This window comes from Chanos chanos, chromosome 2 (genome assembly GCF_902362185.1).
Source record: "Chanos chanos chromosome 2, fChaCha1.1, whole genome shotgun sequence".
Lineage (NCBI taxonomy): Eukaryota > Metazoa > Chordata > Actinopteri > Gonorynchiformes > Chanidae > Chanos > Chanos chanos.
The window spans coordinates 38713772-38733771 of NC_044496.1; the positions used below are offsets into that span (position 1 = coordinate 38713772).

Here is a 20000-nt window from a genome sequence, read left to right on the forward strand (position 1 = left end):
AAGTAAGCATTATATAACGTATAAAGTTTATGGCTTATTTGAAAAGCTCAACTGCTGCTTGTTTCCTGTGTACATGCTCTTAAATATTTAAATGTTTGACCTGCAGAAGGAAACCATAAAAATATCAAAGAGAGAAAGACTCCTTAAGGGGTGACCAATAGGTTTACCTCTGGAGGCTATATATTAACATCAGCCAATTAAAGTACACTGCTGCACTCATTAAGTTAAAACACACACACACACACACACACACTAAACAGCCCTGTGACTTGTGTTTTTCTCAAGCCTTTCAACTCCCTGCTGTACAAAGCTCTCCAAATGCCCTCCTGTGATACTGCGGCCCTTTGATGGAGACCAGCGAAGCACAAATATAGGCTTGCACAGACCTGCTGTTTACGCTGAGGGCTGATCCCAGGACCTCTGAACCGCACTCTACCCCATCCCCTCTCCCCTCGCCTGCCCTCTGAGCCGTCCGCCCGTCTGATGGAGGCTTTGTGGGGACGTAATGACAGAACATGTTGTGGAGTTCCTCATGAGAGCCCAAACACCCCCCCCCCCACACACACACACCACATACACACACATACATACACACACACACCACATACACACACATTCACTCCACTCACCACACACATACACACGCACACACCACATACACACACACACACACACACACACACACACACACACACACAAGCCACACCCTGCACCACAGCACCACTGCTCACAGCACTGTGTCCTCTCCAGTTCCTCTCACCACTCTGCTCTATTTCTTCCTCCAAGTCTTTTATTTCCTTCTCTATCTCTCTCTCTCTCTGCATTCTCTTTCAGCACACGCTATCAGAGCAGAAAATGATTCCACAGCAGGTAATGGAGGATATCTCGCCAGGCGAAAAAAAAGGAGGACTCTTTGACTCTATTCCGAGACACTAATAAACACTCCTCCGGCTCCAGCTCTCTCTCTCCTCATCTCTCTCTATCTCTCTCTCACTCTTTCTCCTTCTCTCTCTCTCTGACCTCTTTACTGCAGCCTCATATCCACAGAGCTGCATGCATCAGATCTGTGACAGTGACTGCTCTTTCGGTGGGGGCTGTTAAAAAGGCATGGAGCTTTCGTCAACCCCTTCTCTGATGCCCACTGACCCAGGGGCCTCAGGGAGCTGGTCACAGCTGGTACTGCTGTGCCCTGTGGGTTGGTGGGCACATGGCCAGCAACATCATCCCTGACATCCCTGACTCCTGGGAACTGCTGTGTGCTCAGATCACTTCTGCCCCTAAGTCATACATATGTCCCTGACATCCTACAAATAGTCTCCTTGTGGGATCATATAGGATCACAATCAGTGTGACCATTACATAATAAAAGTCCTCCCGGAGTGAGTTCCCTACTTTACACTTGACTCAGACCTCAGATCATTTGCCAAAGATGTTTCGACTCTACTATCATTAATGTTCCCAAAAAGAGTTGAGAATCTTAAATTAGAGGAGTTTCTTCTCGTCCTCAAAGCAGCAAAGGGAGAATTATTAAGTTGGCACGACAGAGAATCCCAGGCGTAGCGCTGACATGCCAAGAGCTCCACCCGACTTGCTCAAGCCTCTTAGGGCTCCCAGAGCTGGGTGCTGCGCAGCTGTGCCTGGGAGGAGGCAGGCATCTGCACACTCTCTCTCTCACTCTCTCTCTCTCTCCTCCTCTCTCCCCACAGTGACCACTTCAAAAAAAGGCTTTGAGAACCACTCTTCTCAGCCACAGGGCTCTGGTTCCCAAATCAGCCTGCTCTGAGTGAGCCGTGCCTGGGCAGCCCTGGAGTCTTATGTTCCCTCAGTGTGGAGTGTGGGCCTGGGAGCAGCCGTTACCCTGCCATGTGTGGTGATGTGAGCAGAATGAAAGAGCCTCTTTTAGAAAATGCATACAATACAGAGCAATTAGGCCCCAAGATACTCTTTCAGTCTCTACACAGAGTACAGATACAAAGCCCAAAGCACCACAGAATTACCTTTACGCCACAGTCAAGAACACTCTCTTCATTAGGAAGAGTTAAGTTACTTCTTAAGGGCAGAGAGAGAGGGAGAGAGAAATGGAAAGAAAATGCAAGAGGAAAGGAGAGAAAGCCGGAGGATTCTAAAAGTAGGCTGGTGAATTGGGACCATGCTTGTGCTCTTGGGTAAGTGTACAGTGCAGTTTTAGAAAAGGCCAGGCCAGTCGGGGAGGAATAAGCATTGGCACGTAGGAATGAGAGAGAAGAGCAGTAGATTACAGACTCACCTCCCACTGAGGGGAATGCCCACAAAATACACACATACACAGACACTCTCCCTAACTCACACGCACACACACAGACACACACACATATAAACACACCGACACAGTGCTCTGGTCTCCTGAGGACTCCACAGTGTGTTACAGGAATGGTTAAGTACATATATACACTGTTTCTAAATCACAGTACTGTGGAGGATGCTAGCAGTCTCATTGACTAAAGCACCAGTCAAGTCTTCAGCAAGGGGTCAAATAAACCCTCATTTTCTCTCTCCTCATGCTGTCCTCGCCTCCCTACACACAACACTGTCTGCTCTCAAAGATAACGTCTCTCTCTCTCTCTCTCTGTTCCTCATTCCTTTCAGGTGAGCTGCATTTCTGCCGGCTTCTTCAAAGTCTCTTGAGATTACACATTTACTTTCAGGTCACACAGCACAAAGCACACCGCACAGTCTCAATCTACTCTCTCTCTCTTTCTCCCTCTCTCTCTCTCTCCCTCTCTCTCTCTCTCTCTCTCTCTCCCTGTCTCTCTCACAGTAATAACCCAGAGCTCCTTATCAGTATATTCAGAGCCTAAAACAGGGGCATTAGAGACAGCAGGTGATAAGAGGCTTTCAGATCTTTCCGTCTGCATCCACAGGAAGTTTAAACTAAACACTCCTTCACCCACCGTCCGGCTGTTTCTTTTACTTCACAAGAGTACGGCCTGCCATGTCACTGCATTTCTCACCCCAAATCCTGCAGCCCTACCCTGGCCTTGTTCTGGTTTTATTCTTCTCTCTTTTTTTCTATGAACCCCCGCCCACTCCGTGCCTCACAGTTTTTATTTATTCAAACAGGTCAATGTACAACTGAGTTGATAGTGTATGTTGTCTCTGGTTACTTTTTAACTTAGAGAGTGGGGTGAGTGATGTCAGACTATCAGTCAAACAAACATTACCAAATGCTCTCTAGATCCACCTTAACATTATGGAAAGGGTTGGACAGTGGTTGTAACCGATGAAAACTTGCTAATGTGCGAGACAGTCCATTCCAAAAGCAGACTGTTCACAGTTGGCTCCAAAACATTAACATGTTTGTATCTTCGGTGTGTCAGCATTTTCCACTTTCTGTGTGGATGAACTGATCTCAGCTTTATATCCATTCAATGGTCTGGCTATTTATTGATGCAAATCAGGAAATGTTTATCTGAAAAGGACTAAAAGTAGTGATTTGTTTATTTATTTGTTTGTTTCTTGGTCAGTGTGGTAAGCTGTTGCTATGGTTTTGAGAGGAGGGTGGGAGATGTTTATGGGTGTCTAGGAAGCACACCAATGGAGCATAAACAGATTAGAAATGAAAAACCAGAGAGCTCTGATTCACACAGAGGGAGAAATAGAGAGAGAGAGAGAGAGAGAGAGAGAGTGTGTGTGTGTGTGTGTGTGTGTGCACATACATGCAGGAGAGAGAGAGAGAGAGAGAGAGAGAGAGGTCCTTACAGGCAGATAGAAACAGGCAGTGAAAAGATGACAGAGACGGAGAGAAAGGAGGAGAGTGAATTCCAATCTGTCAGAGGAGTGTGCACAAGCTTTGGGAGTCGCGTGCCACCACACCCTCTGAAAGCTCCTTTAATCTGAGACCAATCCCAGTTGCTCCAGCTGCCACCATTTCAGCACCAGCACAATCAACCCCCTGCACAGAGCCGTAAGGACCACCCCTCCCCAAATACCCCCCACCCAACACCCCTCACACCCACTTCCCTTCAGTCCAGAGTGACCACTGAGGCCTGGCACAGCTGAGCTAGATAACTCCCCACCTCCCACCCACAATACTCTTTTGCCCTTCAAAGGGATCCTTTCACAATCAGCAAGACAATGTTCCAGCCCTCTTCCATCCTTCTACTGCCGCCTGTCCATCTGAAACATGTCATGTATGACCTCAAGAACAAACAGCCTCTGTTACTGCTAACTCTCAGTAACTCAATGAGAGAGCTGCATTGCCTTTTTTTGAGTCAAAATGAGGTATGTTATCATTTTATCATTTTACATTTCATCAAGCTCATCCTCTCCCTCCTGTGTGTGTGTGTGTGTGTGTGTGTGTGTGTGTAAGTGTGTGCATATTTGCATGTCCGTTCATCCGTCGTCTCCTCTCTCAGCAGGACCTCCTTATCTCTTAATGAGAAACTGGCAGTTTTCGGGGGAGGAGGTGCACAAGGACAAATGATAGCAGTAGAGGATGTTCAGACAAAAATGCACACTGAATAACTACTTAAGATGGCCAACATTTTTTTGTGCACTGAAACCTCCACCAAGAATTTCATTAACAAATTAATCTAACAACAAAAACTACCCAAAATATGTACAAATTAATGATCAGCGCTTTCAAAAACCAGCTCATGTATTCGCATTCCTTGAATCCTCTGATCTAACATGGATGATTAATAGGCCATTCTGATGAAACTCACTGAATGTTCTTTAAACCTAGAGAACATGTTGGAACACTGAGCTTTGGGACAGGGTGTTAACACAACAGGACTTGTGTGTGATTGCATTATCACTGGGCATGAGCTTTCCTAAAACTCCAGAGGAACAATATTAATCGCCTTCCACTATCCTTCTCTCGCTCTCTCTCGCTCTCTCTCACTCTCTCTCTCTCTCTCTCTCGTCCTGACTTTGTTCTAATCTCACAGTTTGGGGTTGACACTTTTTCTGAATCTACACTCTTACGCTCACACTGCACGCACGCCCTCCTGCCATGACCAAAACAAGGCAAAGCTCATCAGAGTCTCATTTCTGAGACTAGTATCTGGTGTGGTCAAAAGATCTAGAACATATTTATCAGATTTGTCAAAATGAGAGTCCTAACGTGGGATCAGTTTATATCTCTCATATTCCTCATGAATACAGTTGTATGGATCTTGAGGAACTGATCCTAGATCAGAATATGGGCCCTGCTTTTTGACAGGTCATTCTTTGGAGTTAACATGAACACAATAACCAGGAGGCTTGAAGATGTTAAATACCAAACAGGGGATAAAACAGAACCCCCCCCCCCACCCCCAAATTTAGAGGAGAGGAGGTCATCTGGGAATGTTAAAAGCTGCTGGCACTAAGCTGGTGTGGGCAGGTGGTAGAGATCCTGACTTCGTGGAGGAGCAGCCGTGTCTCCCTACTCCTATACCACTTCTCCTTCATCCATGCTTCCTTCCCTTCATTGCACTTCATTTACCTCCACTGCTGCTGCTGCGGCTGCTGGTAATATGGCTCAGTGCACTAAGACCGGCCTGGAGAAAGCTCCCAGGGGAAGCACTAGCTTCAATGCCCCAGTCTGGATACACTGGGAAAAAAAACGCTTAGTCACCCTGTCGTACCCGCAGCCTGTGTTATTAAATATCACTGCATTATTTATGACTGTGTATTTCAGCCCCGCCGTCTTTTTTTTTTTTGTTCCTCTCACGTTCACTGGCTTGCTCCCCTCTCTGTAGTCCTCTCTTTATTTCTCATTTCCTTCTTTCTTTTCATTTCCCCAGCTGCATTTTCTTTGCGCTTTCACTCAGCTCTGGTTATCTCTCCTCTCATTGCTACGGCCTTTGATATGACAGCGAAACCTTGAAATGTTTATTTTTTGTCTCCAAACACAACAGAATATCAGCTAGGAGTGTGAGGGGAAAAACACCAGTATGTTTTAACTTCCAAAGAAACCCTTGGGGAATTTCAAAAAGCAAAACCACAACGCAAGGTCTGAATGAGCTGTGAGTGTCCATGTGTGTTTTTGAGTGTGTCTGTCTCTCGAATTAATCTTACCTTTCCCATTGGCTTGGAGGAGTCCCAGCTCCTCTTCTCTATGGAAGGAGGGATCTGGTAGATGTCCTGAGTTTGGTTCATGGATGGGGGAACTTGGTAAATATCCTGCCCAGCAGAAGGCCCTCCTGCTGGGGGTGGTACCTGGTAGATGTCCTGGCCTGGAGCGCTCATGGAGGGTGGCACTTGGTAGATATCCTGCCCTGTGGGATGGTACTGTGCTGGGTTACTTTGCTTCTGTGTTAGGGCAGGGGTCTTGGGTGGACCCTGTGGGCCCTGGGGGCCAGTCGGTACTTGGTACAGGCTCGAAGGGGAGGGCTTCCCGAGCGTGGGTGGTAGCATGTAGTGGCTGTTTGGGGTGCTGGGGCCAGCAGGGCTGGAGGAGGAGAAGGCTGGGTGCATGTCGGTGTACTGGGTGGATGGGGAGGGTTTGCTGTAGGCGCTCTGAGGGATGGTGAGGGTACTCTGAGCTGGGCTGGGTTGAGAGGTTTGCTGCTGTTGTTGCTGCTGCTGCCCTTGTTGACCTTGATGCTGCTGCTTGTCGTACATGCCCACTAGGATCTTGAGACGGTTGCCAGGCACGATGCCCTGGCGCCCGTGCAGGGAGCACAGCCACCAGCCGTCTAGGCCTTGTGTGTCCCGCTCCAAAACGGTCATGATGTCACCTTTCCGGAAGGACAGCTCATCTGGGGACTCAGCCACATTGTCATACAAGGCCTTGGCCAGCACATTCTGAAGTAAAAGAAAGAGAGAGAGAGAGAGAGAGAGACAGAGAGAGAAAGCCTTTTGTCAGATGTTAACTTTCAGGCCAAGACTTTTCTTAACCACTCTGATTGCTGTGAACATGTGTTCATTCTTGGTTATTCAGGGGTATCCTCATTGTTGAATAAAGACACAACCAACTGGAAAAACTTTTGGTGCACCAGCAGGAGGCTTTAGAAAAGCTGTAATTTGATCAGTTGTCAGCCCTTGCCAACCCAATGCTTTACTCCTCAGAGAAGCACAGACAGGCTCCCCCCCCCCCCCGATCACCACCAGAATAAAAAAGCACTGCCTCTCACACTTCACAGAACAGAGGACTCCATCTACAAAGAACCAACAGAGGGCCCCCACAAGTGCTTGCACTCTTTGACACTAAACAAATATTTGTCCGCACCCCGCCCCCACCCCCCCCAACCCCCACCCAGATGAGTATCTGCCATCCTCCCTCTTTCTCTCTCCTGGCACCAGAGAGTGGTACAGCCTGGCACACTGCCAGATTACACAGCCAGCACCCCTCTCAGAGTGCCCAAATGAAGCCTACCCAGGCCGCATCACCATGCCCTGGGAAAATGTGAACAGTGCCTGAGAGGCTAATTGTGAGAAGCTTTTTCACTGTCTGATTTATTGCCTGATACCTCATTGTCCAATCCAGTTGGTCTCTAAGTTTATTAAGGCAGTGAATGGTAGGGGTTGGGGCAGGACAGCTAGGGCTTAATTAATGTGCGCGTGCACACACACACACACACACACACACACACACAGAGCTTAATTTCACTTTCTCTAGTTGTCTCAGCTCTTTGCCTGTCTGCCCAGCAGTTCCGTCCTTAGATGCTTTTGAGTATGAATCGTGAGTTGCAGGATAACAGCACATTTGCTTAGGAAAATTCAACTCGCTCACCCCACTGCCGTCCCTGGCCTGCCCCAGAGAAGATGCACTGTCACTGGGATGGGTGGCAGTGGGCTATGGCTGTCAAGCTGTCAGACTGTGGGGAGATGGGTGCACCCTGTCTAGCAGTAGACATGTAGCTAAAGATGAAATCTGTTCCCTGTACGAATACGAATACAATATGAAACCATATACTTCTCTGTCTCTCTCTCTCTCTACCCCTATCTCTCACAAAAAGACAAAGAACACATAAACTTGCGTAAACTCTCTTTCACACACAGTCACACACACAGGCACACAGAGACACACAGGCACACACACACACTTCCACACACACATTTTCAAAGCTACCCCTTGATACAAACCTCAGCAACATTTTTCCACCAAACTACTCCTATTTACAGACGTATTCAACACAGAACACACACACACTAAACCCATTTTACCCCGCTACAACCTCAAAACACGTTTAAGTACTTTAATTACCACCCCTGGCATCCAGACACACACACACACACACACACACACACACTGTCCATCCATTTACAAGAGCTCAGTCACAGTCCAGCGAATCTGATCTCAGTATTTTGAGCCTGATGTAAGAGGAGCCTCTCCCCCACAGACACTGTTAAAAGTCTGACTCTCAGATGGTGATGAATGGTTGGTTTGTGTAAGGGCTGAGGAGAGATGAGGAGAGGAGAGGAGAGGAGAGGAGAGGAGAGGAGAGGAGAGGAGAGATGAGGAGAGGAGAGGAGAGGAGAGGAGAGGCTGGTTAAGGGCATATCTCTCTCAGTCTCTGGGCCTCTGATGAATGCCCTGCTTGTCCTGGCACAGGGACAGCGGCAGCTCAATGTGTCAGTCAGTCCTGGAGAGGCTGCAGCGAAAACAGGCCCAACACAACAGCGTCTGAGTGGCTCGTCTGTCTGCTAACAGCTGTGTGTGTGGTGTCTCCATGCAGGGATAAGGTATGCATTAAAAGACAGACAGACACAGTCAAACACACACACACACACACACACACGCGCGCAAATGCACACATACAACACTCTCCAATAATGAGAAGTACTCATTGGTTGAAAGAAGTCTTTGACTTTTGGTGGACATTCTCCATGGAAACAGCTTATCTAACAATGGGGAGCTTTGGCAAAAGAATTCCAGGTGCCGTTTCTGCTGGAAAGGAATGAACTCTCTATTTGTGGAAGGAATGAACTCTTAATTTTTGAAAGGAATGAGCTTTTTGTCCTCCTCTAGTTCATGCACATGCCACTTCTGCTTACATACCTTCTCAGACCCACTGCTCCAGCAAATCCAAACTGTGTATGATAACAGTTCAACTATTTATACCGATTGATAAAATTCTCAATATTTAACCCTTTTGTGTTCATTCCTCTTCCCTCTTTCTCTTTCCATTCACAAAAACAACCAACATTTTCTGTAGTTCTGCATTTTGTTCTGAAAGAAACAAAATACAAATGGCTTCTGACATCACAGGAGGCTGAACTTTGCCTTCATTAACGAAAGTATGCCAAGCCTCTCTCTCTCTCCTCCTCCTCCTTCTCCTCTCTCTCTCTTTTTCTTCTCCCTGTCTCTCCTTCTCTCTTTCCCATCTCATATACTCCCCCTCTATTCCCTTTGTGTTTGCCTGCCTCTGGTTGGCCAAAGAAACAGGACGTGCTTGTAAAATGATTCACGTGCAATTTCTGATTGTGAGTCAGTGACATAATGACTGTGAGTGTAATCTCCTATGCCTGGAATACACACAGAACAATGTTTAAACACAAACAACACACACACACAGAGTGACTGATATTGACTTTGGACTCTCAACTTCCGGTAAGTTCCGGTAACTCAACTTCCGGTAACAAAGAGCATATAAGATGTGAATGACAGGTATTACTACAAAAAAAACCTGTATGGAACTAGGATAACAGAGCTATGACAATCTAAAGCTACAGTTTAAGGTCATAAGTATAACACTTCCAACTGTACAAATGTGACACAGAGAGCCATTCATCTGTTAGACTGATAAAATATTAAATACCAATTTAATGGTTTGCTTGCTTCTCCCATATGGTCATTCTAAAGAGTTCTTTTTTTTTTTTCTGGACACGGGGACATCTTTCTAAAGCCCTCAATTTGAGCATAAAAAAAGTGACATCAACAAAAATTTGGTAATAAATAGCATGTAAAAGTAGAGCTAACACCAGGGGAGCATTTCAATGTGTCTCCATGGTGATCGGTGTGGTAACGAGCCCAGGTTAAAAGCTTCCCCCAATACCGTTACATCCAACTGCAGACAGAGACAGGCAGAGTCCGACGCCAAACTTCATTATCTCACAAGAGAAAGACGGGGGGAGAAAGAAGAGAATAAAGAGGAGTGAGAGAGAGGGAGGAGAGGAGAGGGGAGAAGAGAAGAGATGAGAAGAGAGGGAAATTCATCATCCCAAAAGGGCTAAAAGTTCATCCATTTGCATGAAAAAGGGGCCGCAACCATGAGAGAGGCTGAAGGGTCAAAACCAGCTAACAACAGGCTCGGATAGAGAAAGAGAAAGAGAGAGATGGTCAGAAAGAAAGAGATAGAGAGTTCCACAGGATGAAGGGAGAGAGGAAAAAAGGATGCAGAGTTGCTGGGAGAGAGAAAGGAAGGAAAGGGCTGTGTTGTCCATTCAGACTCAGCCACTGAACAGGAAGTAATGTGGCAGCTGCTGGAGCGCGCTTCAAGCAGACAGGTCAATGAAAGCCCAGAGTGTGTGTCTGTGTGTGTGTGTGTGTGTGTGTGTAGTGTGTGTGTGTGTCTGTGTGTCTGTGTGTGGAGGGCTTAAGAGGTCAAGCATCTTTTGTCTTGTGCCCCTAGATCTCTACATGATCCGATAGGATAAATGTTAGCACAGTCACTATGGAGAAAGTGTGTATGTGTGATTGTAAAAGAAATGTGTGTGTGTGTGTGTTTGTGTTTGTTTTGGTCTCTCTTTTTCTCTCGACACAACTCTTCAGAAGACGCCACAGCTATAACTCATCTCACTCAGAAAGACAATGCTCTGCTCTTTCACTATTGTACTTCTCTTTCTTTCTCTCTCTCTCTCTCCCTCTCTCACTCTCTTATCCTTCCTTTACCCACCTCCCAACTCTTAGAGCAAACACCCTCCTATGTCATCGAAAAGTTTTTACTAGTTTAAAACAGATGGACGCCACAAAGACAAAACAAGGCACTCTCTGTTCCTTCAATCACACAGACCACCTGAGTCTGGTCAAACAACACAAGTCCTCCACAAAATGTTTTATTTCTGCTTAGACTATGAGGGATAAACAAAGACCAGGGCATTTTTTTAACCCACAAATGCCGCAAAAACAGCAAAATATTCAAATACGACACACACTTCCAGCACTCGTGTTCAAACTACTGCTTAGCTTCTCCCAAGGGAAAAGTGTTTAACAAAATGAGATTTCTCACTTTGTTAAATAACTATCAACTACAAAAAAACACAACTTACATTTGGTCAGTTTTTGTAAACATGTCCTCAGACATGATTATTGTCCAACAAAACGGTAGTTTAGTATGTATACCTGTTGTATAATCTTGTTCTGTGAAACCGTTGGTTAAGGTTATTCCCCAAACCCAGGATGATAGCTCTCCTCTACAGAAACTCAGTAGTGTATAGTGCATGTTGAGCATAAGTCTGTAATATGTGGTTAAGTGAGAGGAGGAGCAGGCTGGTAATTAGACTGAGGTAGAGCTTGTTCTGGGAGCAGGATTAAGAATGAAGTGGAATCACTCCCACAGAGCAGAGCAGACGGTGGATCAGACAGAGTAATGTGAGATCAGACTTCAACGTTTATAATCACACACAATGGGACGTCACTGAGTTAACCTGGCGTAAAGGCTGTTTTTTTAGACTTAACTGAGTGTGTACATACATGTTCACACACACACACACATACACACACACACACACTCATTTAAAAGAGAGGTAAGTATACGCGTTTAATGGCCCATATTTGTAGGCTTGTAGCTTGTCAGCCGCACAAGCAATGTTCTTCATGAACTGGTGAAATGATAAGTACAGTAGGGCTTACTCTTAACCACATACTCTACTGTACAAAAACTGACTGAAACTCACACCGCTTAAGCTCTGTCCAAAGCTGTTGTTCAATCCTTTGTTGTTAAGTGAAACAAATATGGCTTACTGAGATAAGGAAAAGGTTTGGAAAAGATTTTCGGCTTTGCAAACAACAGACACTGGAAAACCTTTCTGCTTGCTTGAAAATCTACAGAGTGACACTAAGGCCAGTTTTGGTTGACCTTGTTTCTAGTATCTATGGATAGAGACCACAACAAACAAGCCCAGACATGAGACTAACTTCAGCTATAGAGCAAAGACAGAGATGGACAGGGAGACATTCTAAGAAATAAGCTACAGATGCCTTTTTGCTGAGCATAAGGTTTCCTTTTGGAGATTTAATTGAAGCTTTTTTGAAAGCTTAATTGAATGTTTGTGAGTGCATGTGTACTGTCTCCCTCTCTCTCTCTCTCTCTCTCTCTCTCTCTCTTTCTCTCTGTCTCTGGCATTCTTAGTACGAGTTCAGGCCCATCTCTTTCTCTCTTGCTGTCAACGACCTAGTCACCGTCACATTCCAAAGCTCCTACACACCTCTCCTATTACTTCACAGTCCACAGGTACCACTATGTTGTGGTACAACACACAGGCTCTAAACATACACATAACCCTCTCCGCAATAGATATGCCCTTGACACACTGAAAGTAACCTACACAAGAACAAACAGACAAACCCTCAGAAAACACACATTTAACTAGATTCATACTCTGAAACACACACACACACACACACACAAACACACTCCTTCTAAACAAAACACATCCCACGCTGTCACCACCTGCACAAGACACAACATGCTCTGAATGAAAATACACAAACACTCGACTGACACACATCTTACCCCAGCCTCTCTCACAAGAGCTTAAACATGTATAACCTACATTTAAGAACAAGAATATACACTCTAACAAGAAAACATTCCAGCACACACTAAAACACACATGTGGCCACACACGCACACACACACACACACGCACACACACAGAGCTGTTTATCAGGCTTACGAGGAGTGAATTATCATATCTCCCCTGGAGCTAAAGAAAAACAGAGGACACAAAGCTGCTGCCGATCCTTTTGACACACAGTAAAAAAAATATCTCTGGATCTTGTGGCTGCAGGCTACAACAAAGTGCTGGAGTGCCGTCTGTTTTTTTCAAACTTCTTTACTGCTTGATTGACAGTGAAGGTGGCACCTACCTCCACCCACAGCTGGCAGCAGGTCATGTTAAACAAATTAAAAAAAAAAAAAAAAACACACACACACACAAAAAAAAGGACACAAACAAGGACAGAGTACCTACTGTTGTGCCAAGTAGCACGGACGCCGAAAACATTTCTTTACTTCTCTCGTGCCTTGCATCTGAAGTCTTCATCACCATACAAGCACGAAGAGAATTCTGTCAGTTTCCCAACAAGAAATCCAAAAATTACAGCCTTTCCACAAGGCCGCAGTCGTTTCTCTTCAGATGGAGCAGCGTCACTGTGTGACCTCAGATAAACATGCTAGCGTTCCAAATACAGATGACAAGGCCAGAAACTCGAGGAGGCAAGAATATGCCATCAGGAAAAAAAGAGTCTCTCGAAGGATAGGTCCTTGAACGAGCTGGTTGACAGCGATCAGGGAAACATTATAGGTATTTATAAACTGTTGTAAAAGTTTTGCTTTTTTTTTAAAGTCTTGTTCTGCAGCCATTTAACTAGACTTTCCACCTCTGTGTTTGGCCGTATGAGGTGCCAGATTTTAAAGGTTTTAATCATAATACAAGACCATAACCTCTCCAGCTGAAAGCGAAACTGAGCTCAAGCACTTTTTCGCAATAATACCCTATGATTTGTCTTTTGCAACTAAGAACCTCTGAACACCCAGCTCTCTGTCATTTCTAAAACTCTGTGATGAACAGATGTGTCACCATACTAATGCCCCACACAAATGCAAAACATCTAGAATAGACTTTGTTCTTTAATCTGCCTCTCTGTATGAACTTTCTCATCTCTGAATTGCCCTGTTTTCCATTACTATTCCAATTCTTTCCATTCTCTATATCGCAAATGAAACACTATGACTGATTTTGAAACTTGGCTGCAGATAGGTTTTAATGTGGACTCCTACACCTGCCTGGGACAGACTGTGAGGTATCTACTCTGGTTGCCGGAGTGCCTGACAATTCTAACTTGGTATGTTAGAGGTCAGATGCCACTCTTGCAGTCTCAGGGTTAAGTGCCTTTCTAGAGGCCACATCAGCTGTGAACTATCATGTTTGGGTTCAAACCCATAATCCTCCTCACCCAGTGCCCCGTTCCCCCACCCCATTCGGAGACAGCTGGAGCTCTTCGGAAAACTGGGTATTTTAAATTAGTTATTTTAGCCAAACCACTGACAACTGATTAGGTCTCCTCTGAAGAATCATTGCATCAAGCTGTTGGCTAGAGTAATTTAGGCCTTTCTGAATCATGGCCGTATAGACTACACACATTACTGAAACAGTGGTGCTATAAAGTGCAGAATAAAAAGAGGAACATTCTGTACACTAAATTACATATTGTTCATTTGAATACACCCTGACAAAGAGCAAAGGTAATGTGTGTAAAGCATGGATTAGAATACCAAGTCTAATTGCGAGTTTGTTTCCTCATTTATCAAAGCATGTCAAATCCTGTCAGGAAAACTACTCAACAGCTTTGTCACAGTACAAATATACCTCAGTTGTAACTCAGTAATGTCTCTTTACACTCATATAGCACTCATACAAGCTGGACAAAAAGGTCATAGATAGAAACACCCTTAACAAACTTCCACAAAACCTCCTCACAAACCTTCTACTTATCTCTCTGACTCTCTCATCATCCCTGTGTGTCAGTTTCACCAATCTCTCTGAGGAATGAGGCACGGGGTTCGTCTGTCAGACCTCCCAGGAGGGGGGGGGGGGGTTGAGTAGAGAGGGAGCTGGATAAGGGGGGAAATTCCATGTTCCTAAGCTCGGGAACGGCTGAGGCAGTGAGAGGTGAGTCAAGGGTGAGTCACAGAGACTAAACCAGAGGCCTCCAGGACTCAGCTGAGGTCTGTGAATGAGTAAAAACTACCCGGCTCAACACAGCTCTCTCAGCTTACCTTACAGACCTGAACATTCAGCAGAGCATGGATCACTGCACTTTTTAATGTCTGAATCACACTGCTCACTCTGAGCCAGCATATAGCAGCTGACCGCATATTTAATTAGAGAGGAGTTTTCCCAAGACTGACCCAAATTTCATCCCATACAGTAAGGTCTAGAGTAATATCAGTTCTTCTGTATGAAGAACTATGGGAGAGTCAAATCAAATTATGACCAAGGTGAGCCTCATTGATCTTTAACTATCCAAAATCTGCCTACAAATCCAGCTTTTAGAATTTACTGATGGGTAATCCCCCCCCCCCCCAAAAAAAGAAGCAACCACCTTAAGATGGACAAATGTACTTCTGTAACATATTTTAGCAGAAATGATTCATAAAATAGGATCATATTTTGGCAAAAATGATTCATAAAATAGGATCATTAGTTGCATTCCTGACATGATCAAAACAGTTTCAGACTTTAAGCAGTTGAGTTAGAAGAGTAAAATTATATAAAGAAAATCTTTGCAACTGATTACTTAAATGAGTTTTGAAAAAAACCCAGAAAGAAAGGAGTCTGGAACAAACAAATTCAGGCTTGTGAAGTATGTGGGCTGTTAGCTGGTGACACTGTCATTAATCTGAATTTCTTCATTCACTTCCCACTCAGGCAGGGAATATCCCAGGCCCTATCCAGGGGGTCGACCCCTGTTCTGGGAGTACAGTCCTCTAAGACGGAAATACAGTCGGGTTGTCACGTCCAGAATGCCAAAGCTCTGTGTAATTACAGTGCTATTAGTTGACAGAGTGCCAGCATGTTCAAACAATAGCAAAAGGAACAAACGGTACTGCCAAGACTGTCTCAACAGTCACTACATTCTTTCTTACTTTTATTTCTCTCTCTCTCTCTCTCTCTCCCTCCCCTCTCTTTCTCCCCTCTCTCTTTCTCCCTCTCTCTTTCTCTCACTCTCTTTCTCTGTCTTTCCCTCTTTCTCTTTCACTCCTCTTGCTCCTTCCATAAAGCCTTAATCTTTCAACTTTCTCCTGACTCAGCAGAGCGGTACACAGTGCAGCAGTGGTTCCATGGCTCTTGTTCCACTCTTGCTGTTCCAAGTGCTTTGCTGCCTCTCACAGCGTCTTTAGCCCTGCAAACTCTCTGCTCCTGAAGAAAAAGACCATTTTAAATGGCCTTGGATGGTTTTGGCACTGAGCGTGGACTGCTGAGAAAAGACCTGAGAGAATACACCTCTCCACTGTCCTCTGCTACTCTTCCCTTTCATCTGTTCTTTTTTGCTCTTAATATGCTGAGCCCGACATTTAAATGCCTTGTAAAAATCATTCCCCTAAGCTTTACATCACAGACGGACAGACAGACACACAGTCACACACACACACACACACACACACACACACAAAGTACAAACTCCAGCTGAGCCACAACAAAAGGTTAAGAAAAACAGAAAATGTCAAGTTTTTTTTTTCTTCCATTCTCTCACTTTTTTTTAAAATCTTCCCTCCTGCCTGGTAACTCTCCCCTATTTCACAGCTGGGGTACTTAGCATAGCTCCATTTAGAATGTTAACACAGCCACGAGAACAGCAAACACACTCACACTCACCAGATAATTCATTTTTTTCAGCCCTCCTGTGTGAGTCGCTGAGACTCCAGACAGCGGTTTTAACGGCCTGAGATTTGGCCCGGCTAAAAATCCCTCCGTCCAGCCACCTTCCAGTTAAAGTTTCCTTATTGTTTCCCAGGCAGAAAGTCGGAGTAGCTCTTAACACATTCTACTGCTCCGTGATCTCAGAGAGCAAGAATGAGACTGTCCCATATATTTCTCTCTTTCTGTCCTTTGCTCTTTCTCTGGCTCTCCCTCTCTCTCTCTCTCTCTCTTTCTGGCAAGAGAAGGGAGGGAAGAATGCGCAGTAACCTGACACCCTCCTCAGTCCAGCTCAGTCCTGACATTCCTACTCCTGGCTTCTGATTGGCTAAGACTCTTCATATGTTAATGAATCTCTCCCTCTCTCTCTCTCTTCTTCTGTCCCTTCTCTTTCCTTGCCTGTATGGAATGATTAGTGAGCCTCTATTTGAAATGTACACATACACACACACACACACACACACACACACACACACACAAAATGCACACGCACACACATAAATTTTTTTTTTCTATTTTCATCCACTCTAACCCACCGTTCCCCTCCCCACTACTTTGTCTAGGTCTTTTCCTCACAAAATTCCTGTCTTCTCACAGCGTTATGGCTAGACGTCATGTTTTTTTTTCCACTGAAGGTGTAACTTACGTAACTCTTAACTCTCCCCCCGCTTTGAAAAAGTGATTTTTTTTTTTTTTACAGACAAGAGAGAACTCAAACAACATGAAAGAACAAACAACAAGCGAGTGTTATGAAAAGAAATCTTAACAAAATACAAAATCGTTGAGTCTTTCAGTAGGATAAGCATTAGTGTTCCTCTTATTCCCTCAAGTTATGTATTCTGTCTGAGGAAGCATGGGAGTGCTGTTGTGTGTAGAGCTCAGATATGCCGGTTTGTGTGAATGGTATTAAAGGTGTTTCAGACGGCAGGTCTCACAGGTTGAAGGAAACATGTGCTTGACTCTTTAACCTTGACTCAGACATCTGCTGGGTGAGGGACTGATCTCCAAAAGATCGTGGGTAATTACGCTTATCAAATGGAAGAGGAAAAGGGGACATGATTTAAAAAAAAAAAAAAAAACAATAATTTGTCTAATCTTTAAATAAAACAGAAGTCACCGAGGCTTTAAGCACTTCCAGAAGTTGCTCTTAAATTAAGAATAACAGTATGAAATATTAACAAAAATTGTATAACACAAAACATTCGGGCTAATTTAAGGTTCTCATGAAATGCATTAAATATGTTTGAATTTGTTTTGGCCTTCAGCTGGTTTTGTTGAGTGCTCTTGCAACTTCACACCGGCCTTAGAAGACAAACATCCAGAGATGACATCACTTTCTGACTCTCCCAGGCAGGACTGACCAGGTCAAGAGGTCAAACTCTTTAAATCAATCATCCACACCAGAGAAGAAGAGGGGAAAAAAAAGAGTTTTCATGGAGCCACGTCCAAAACCTGGTCGTGAAGAAGACTTCTCAGGGGCTTAGCCAGGTTCTTAACGAGGCTGACGGTGAGAGTGTGTCTGGCAGAGAAGGTGCTGGAAGTGGGGGAGGGCAGAATGTGTGAGAAAGATAGAGGTGAAGGAACACATTAACCACGTCATTAACCTGACCATAGAACCATGAGAGAGAGATGGAACATAAAGAGAGAGAATGTGAGGAGGGGAGAGAGAGAGAGAGAGAGAGAGAGAAGCATAGAGAAGGGTGTGGGTAGAGAAGGGAAGGGGAGGATGTGATATTTTGTCCTCCAAACCCCTCATCTCTCACTCCTCTCCTCTGGCCCTGTCTGACCCAGCTGTGTAGCTGTTTGTGCTATACTCACGCCCCTGTTACGGACTAGGATGTGTGTTTTACTCCCAGACTGCCATGAAATGGCCCCAAAGGGCCACTGCCTCAGGTCACAGGCCAAAGCCCTGAAGTGACAGGCTGAGGGGAGCTGTCACTCGAGCACAGCAGAATTACAAGCCAATGAATTAAAGAGTACGGCTCGTGTCACATAAAAAAAAAAAACTCCTCTGATTTAATGTGCTTTGGGAATTTCAAAACTCTTATCTCAACATAGCGGCTGTGGTTTTTTTTTTTTCTGGCCAAGGAATGCTCACTCTTGTCTCCATGGCGATAGAGCCGCTCTTCATCTCGCACTAGGAAGCACATTTTAATAGAAATGGATTCCTGTGACGCTCATGATTTAAACACACACACACACGCATACACACACACGCACATGCACGTGCAGAGAGAACAGTATCATGGGATTTTGGTGAGACTAGCAGGCTTGTTCTCACAGAGGTGAGTCTGGGTAAGATCAGAGCTGTCATTTAAACTCGGTAAGCTCATGTTGCCACGGCGATTAGACTATCACATCAGACACCATTTCAATTAGTTCACCGTCGACACCTACACACACACACACACACACACACACACATACACACACACACACACACACACACACACACACACACACACACACCTCTCACTCATCAGCTAATGAGTCTCTCTCCAGCAGGTACCACAAATCACAGTCCCGTTATGCTAAAGAGACTGTGACAGAGAGAAAAAAATGGTACCTTCTCTGAGTAAAAGGCCTTAGTGCCAACCATTTACAAGCTCAAATATATCAGCCAAAGCCATGACGGTCAACCATTTACAAGCTCAAATACATCAGCAAAAGCCACGACGACCAAGAGTGACAAGCAGAACCTTCAAGAATGCTAATTTCACTCTTAAAAAGTATGCGTTATAACACTTTTTTTTGTTCTTGCAAGATTAAAGGTCATTTATACATTTGGTGGCATTTACTCATCCAGACTGCGGATGAAAACGAATTTGAGATGGAAATAGACGTTCTACTTGAGCACCTCCATAAGGCCATTGACTGCACAGCTCTGGAGCAGTGACAGCGTGGTCAGCTGTAATTTTACTTAGTCTGCTTTCTTCTCTCGGGGCGTCTGCGTTATGGAGCTGCCCAAGTGAAAAAGAAAAAGAACCCCTCTGTACATAAACTTAACCTGAGAGCAGCCATCAGACACATCAGATACTCTTTTTCTGATCTGCAAATACATAATTACAAAAGCACTAACTAATGTGTATTCCCATTGAAAGATAGGCTAAATCTAAAAAATCCTAAATGTAATTAAACAAAGAAAAACTTTTTCTTCCATGTTTGAGTGAAGTTGAGTGTGCTGTTGATGTGCGTATATATGTTAATGAGAAGATGGTCTGACTGAAAGAGGGTCAGTGGGTCTGAAGGAGTTGAACAGTGACTGTATTGTACTGAAGGAGCCCAGTGTCAGTCTGATCCAGTGGCCTGTGCATTCCGCACACCTACACATTTAACCATTCCCTTGGCACTACTTCATCCCTGCATCTCCAGTCTGGAGCCCCTCTCCTTGAACCTCTGCCCCTGTTTCAGACCCTGTGGCCTCAAGCCCTGGGCCTACGTCACCC

General features: G+C 44.8%; 1 protein-coding gene across 3 annotated transcripts in view; it reads right to left on the reverse strand.

The window, feature by feature from the left end:
* The window catches only part of bcar1 (BCAR1 scaffold protein, Cas family member), a 69201-nt gene that overhangs the window by 17314 nt on the left and 31887 nt on the right, over positions 1 to 20000 (reverse strand). For 2 of the 3 annotated variants that reach the window (XM_030794385.1, XM_030794383.1), the window contains exons 1-2: positions 16513 to 16767; positions 6043 to 6771 (exon numbers count right to left, since the gene is read on the reverse strand). In XM_030794385.1, coding sequence (XP_030650245.1) covers positions 6043 to 6771; positions 16513 to 16524 — 741 coding nt within the window. In that variant the 5' untranslated portion in view covers positions 16525 to 16767. Of the gene's footprint in view, positions 1 to 6042; positions 6772 to 16512; positions 16768 to 20000 lie in introns of those variants that run through there. The other variant, XM_030794384.1, reaches the window with a different exon arrangement.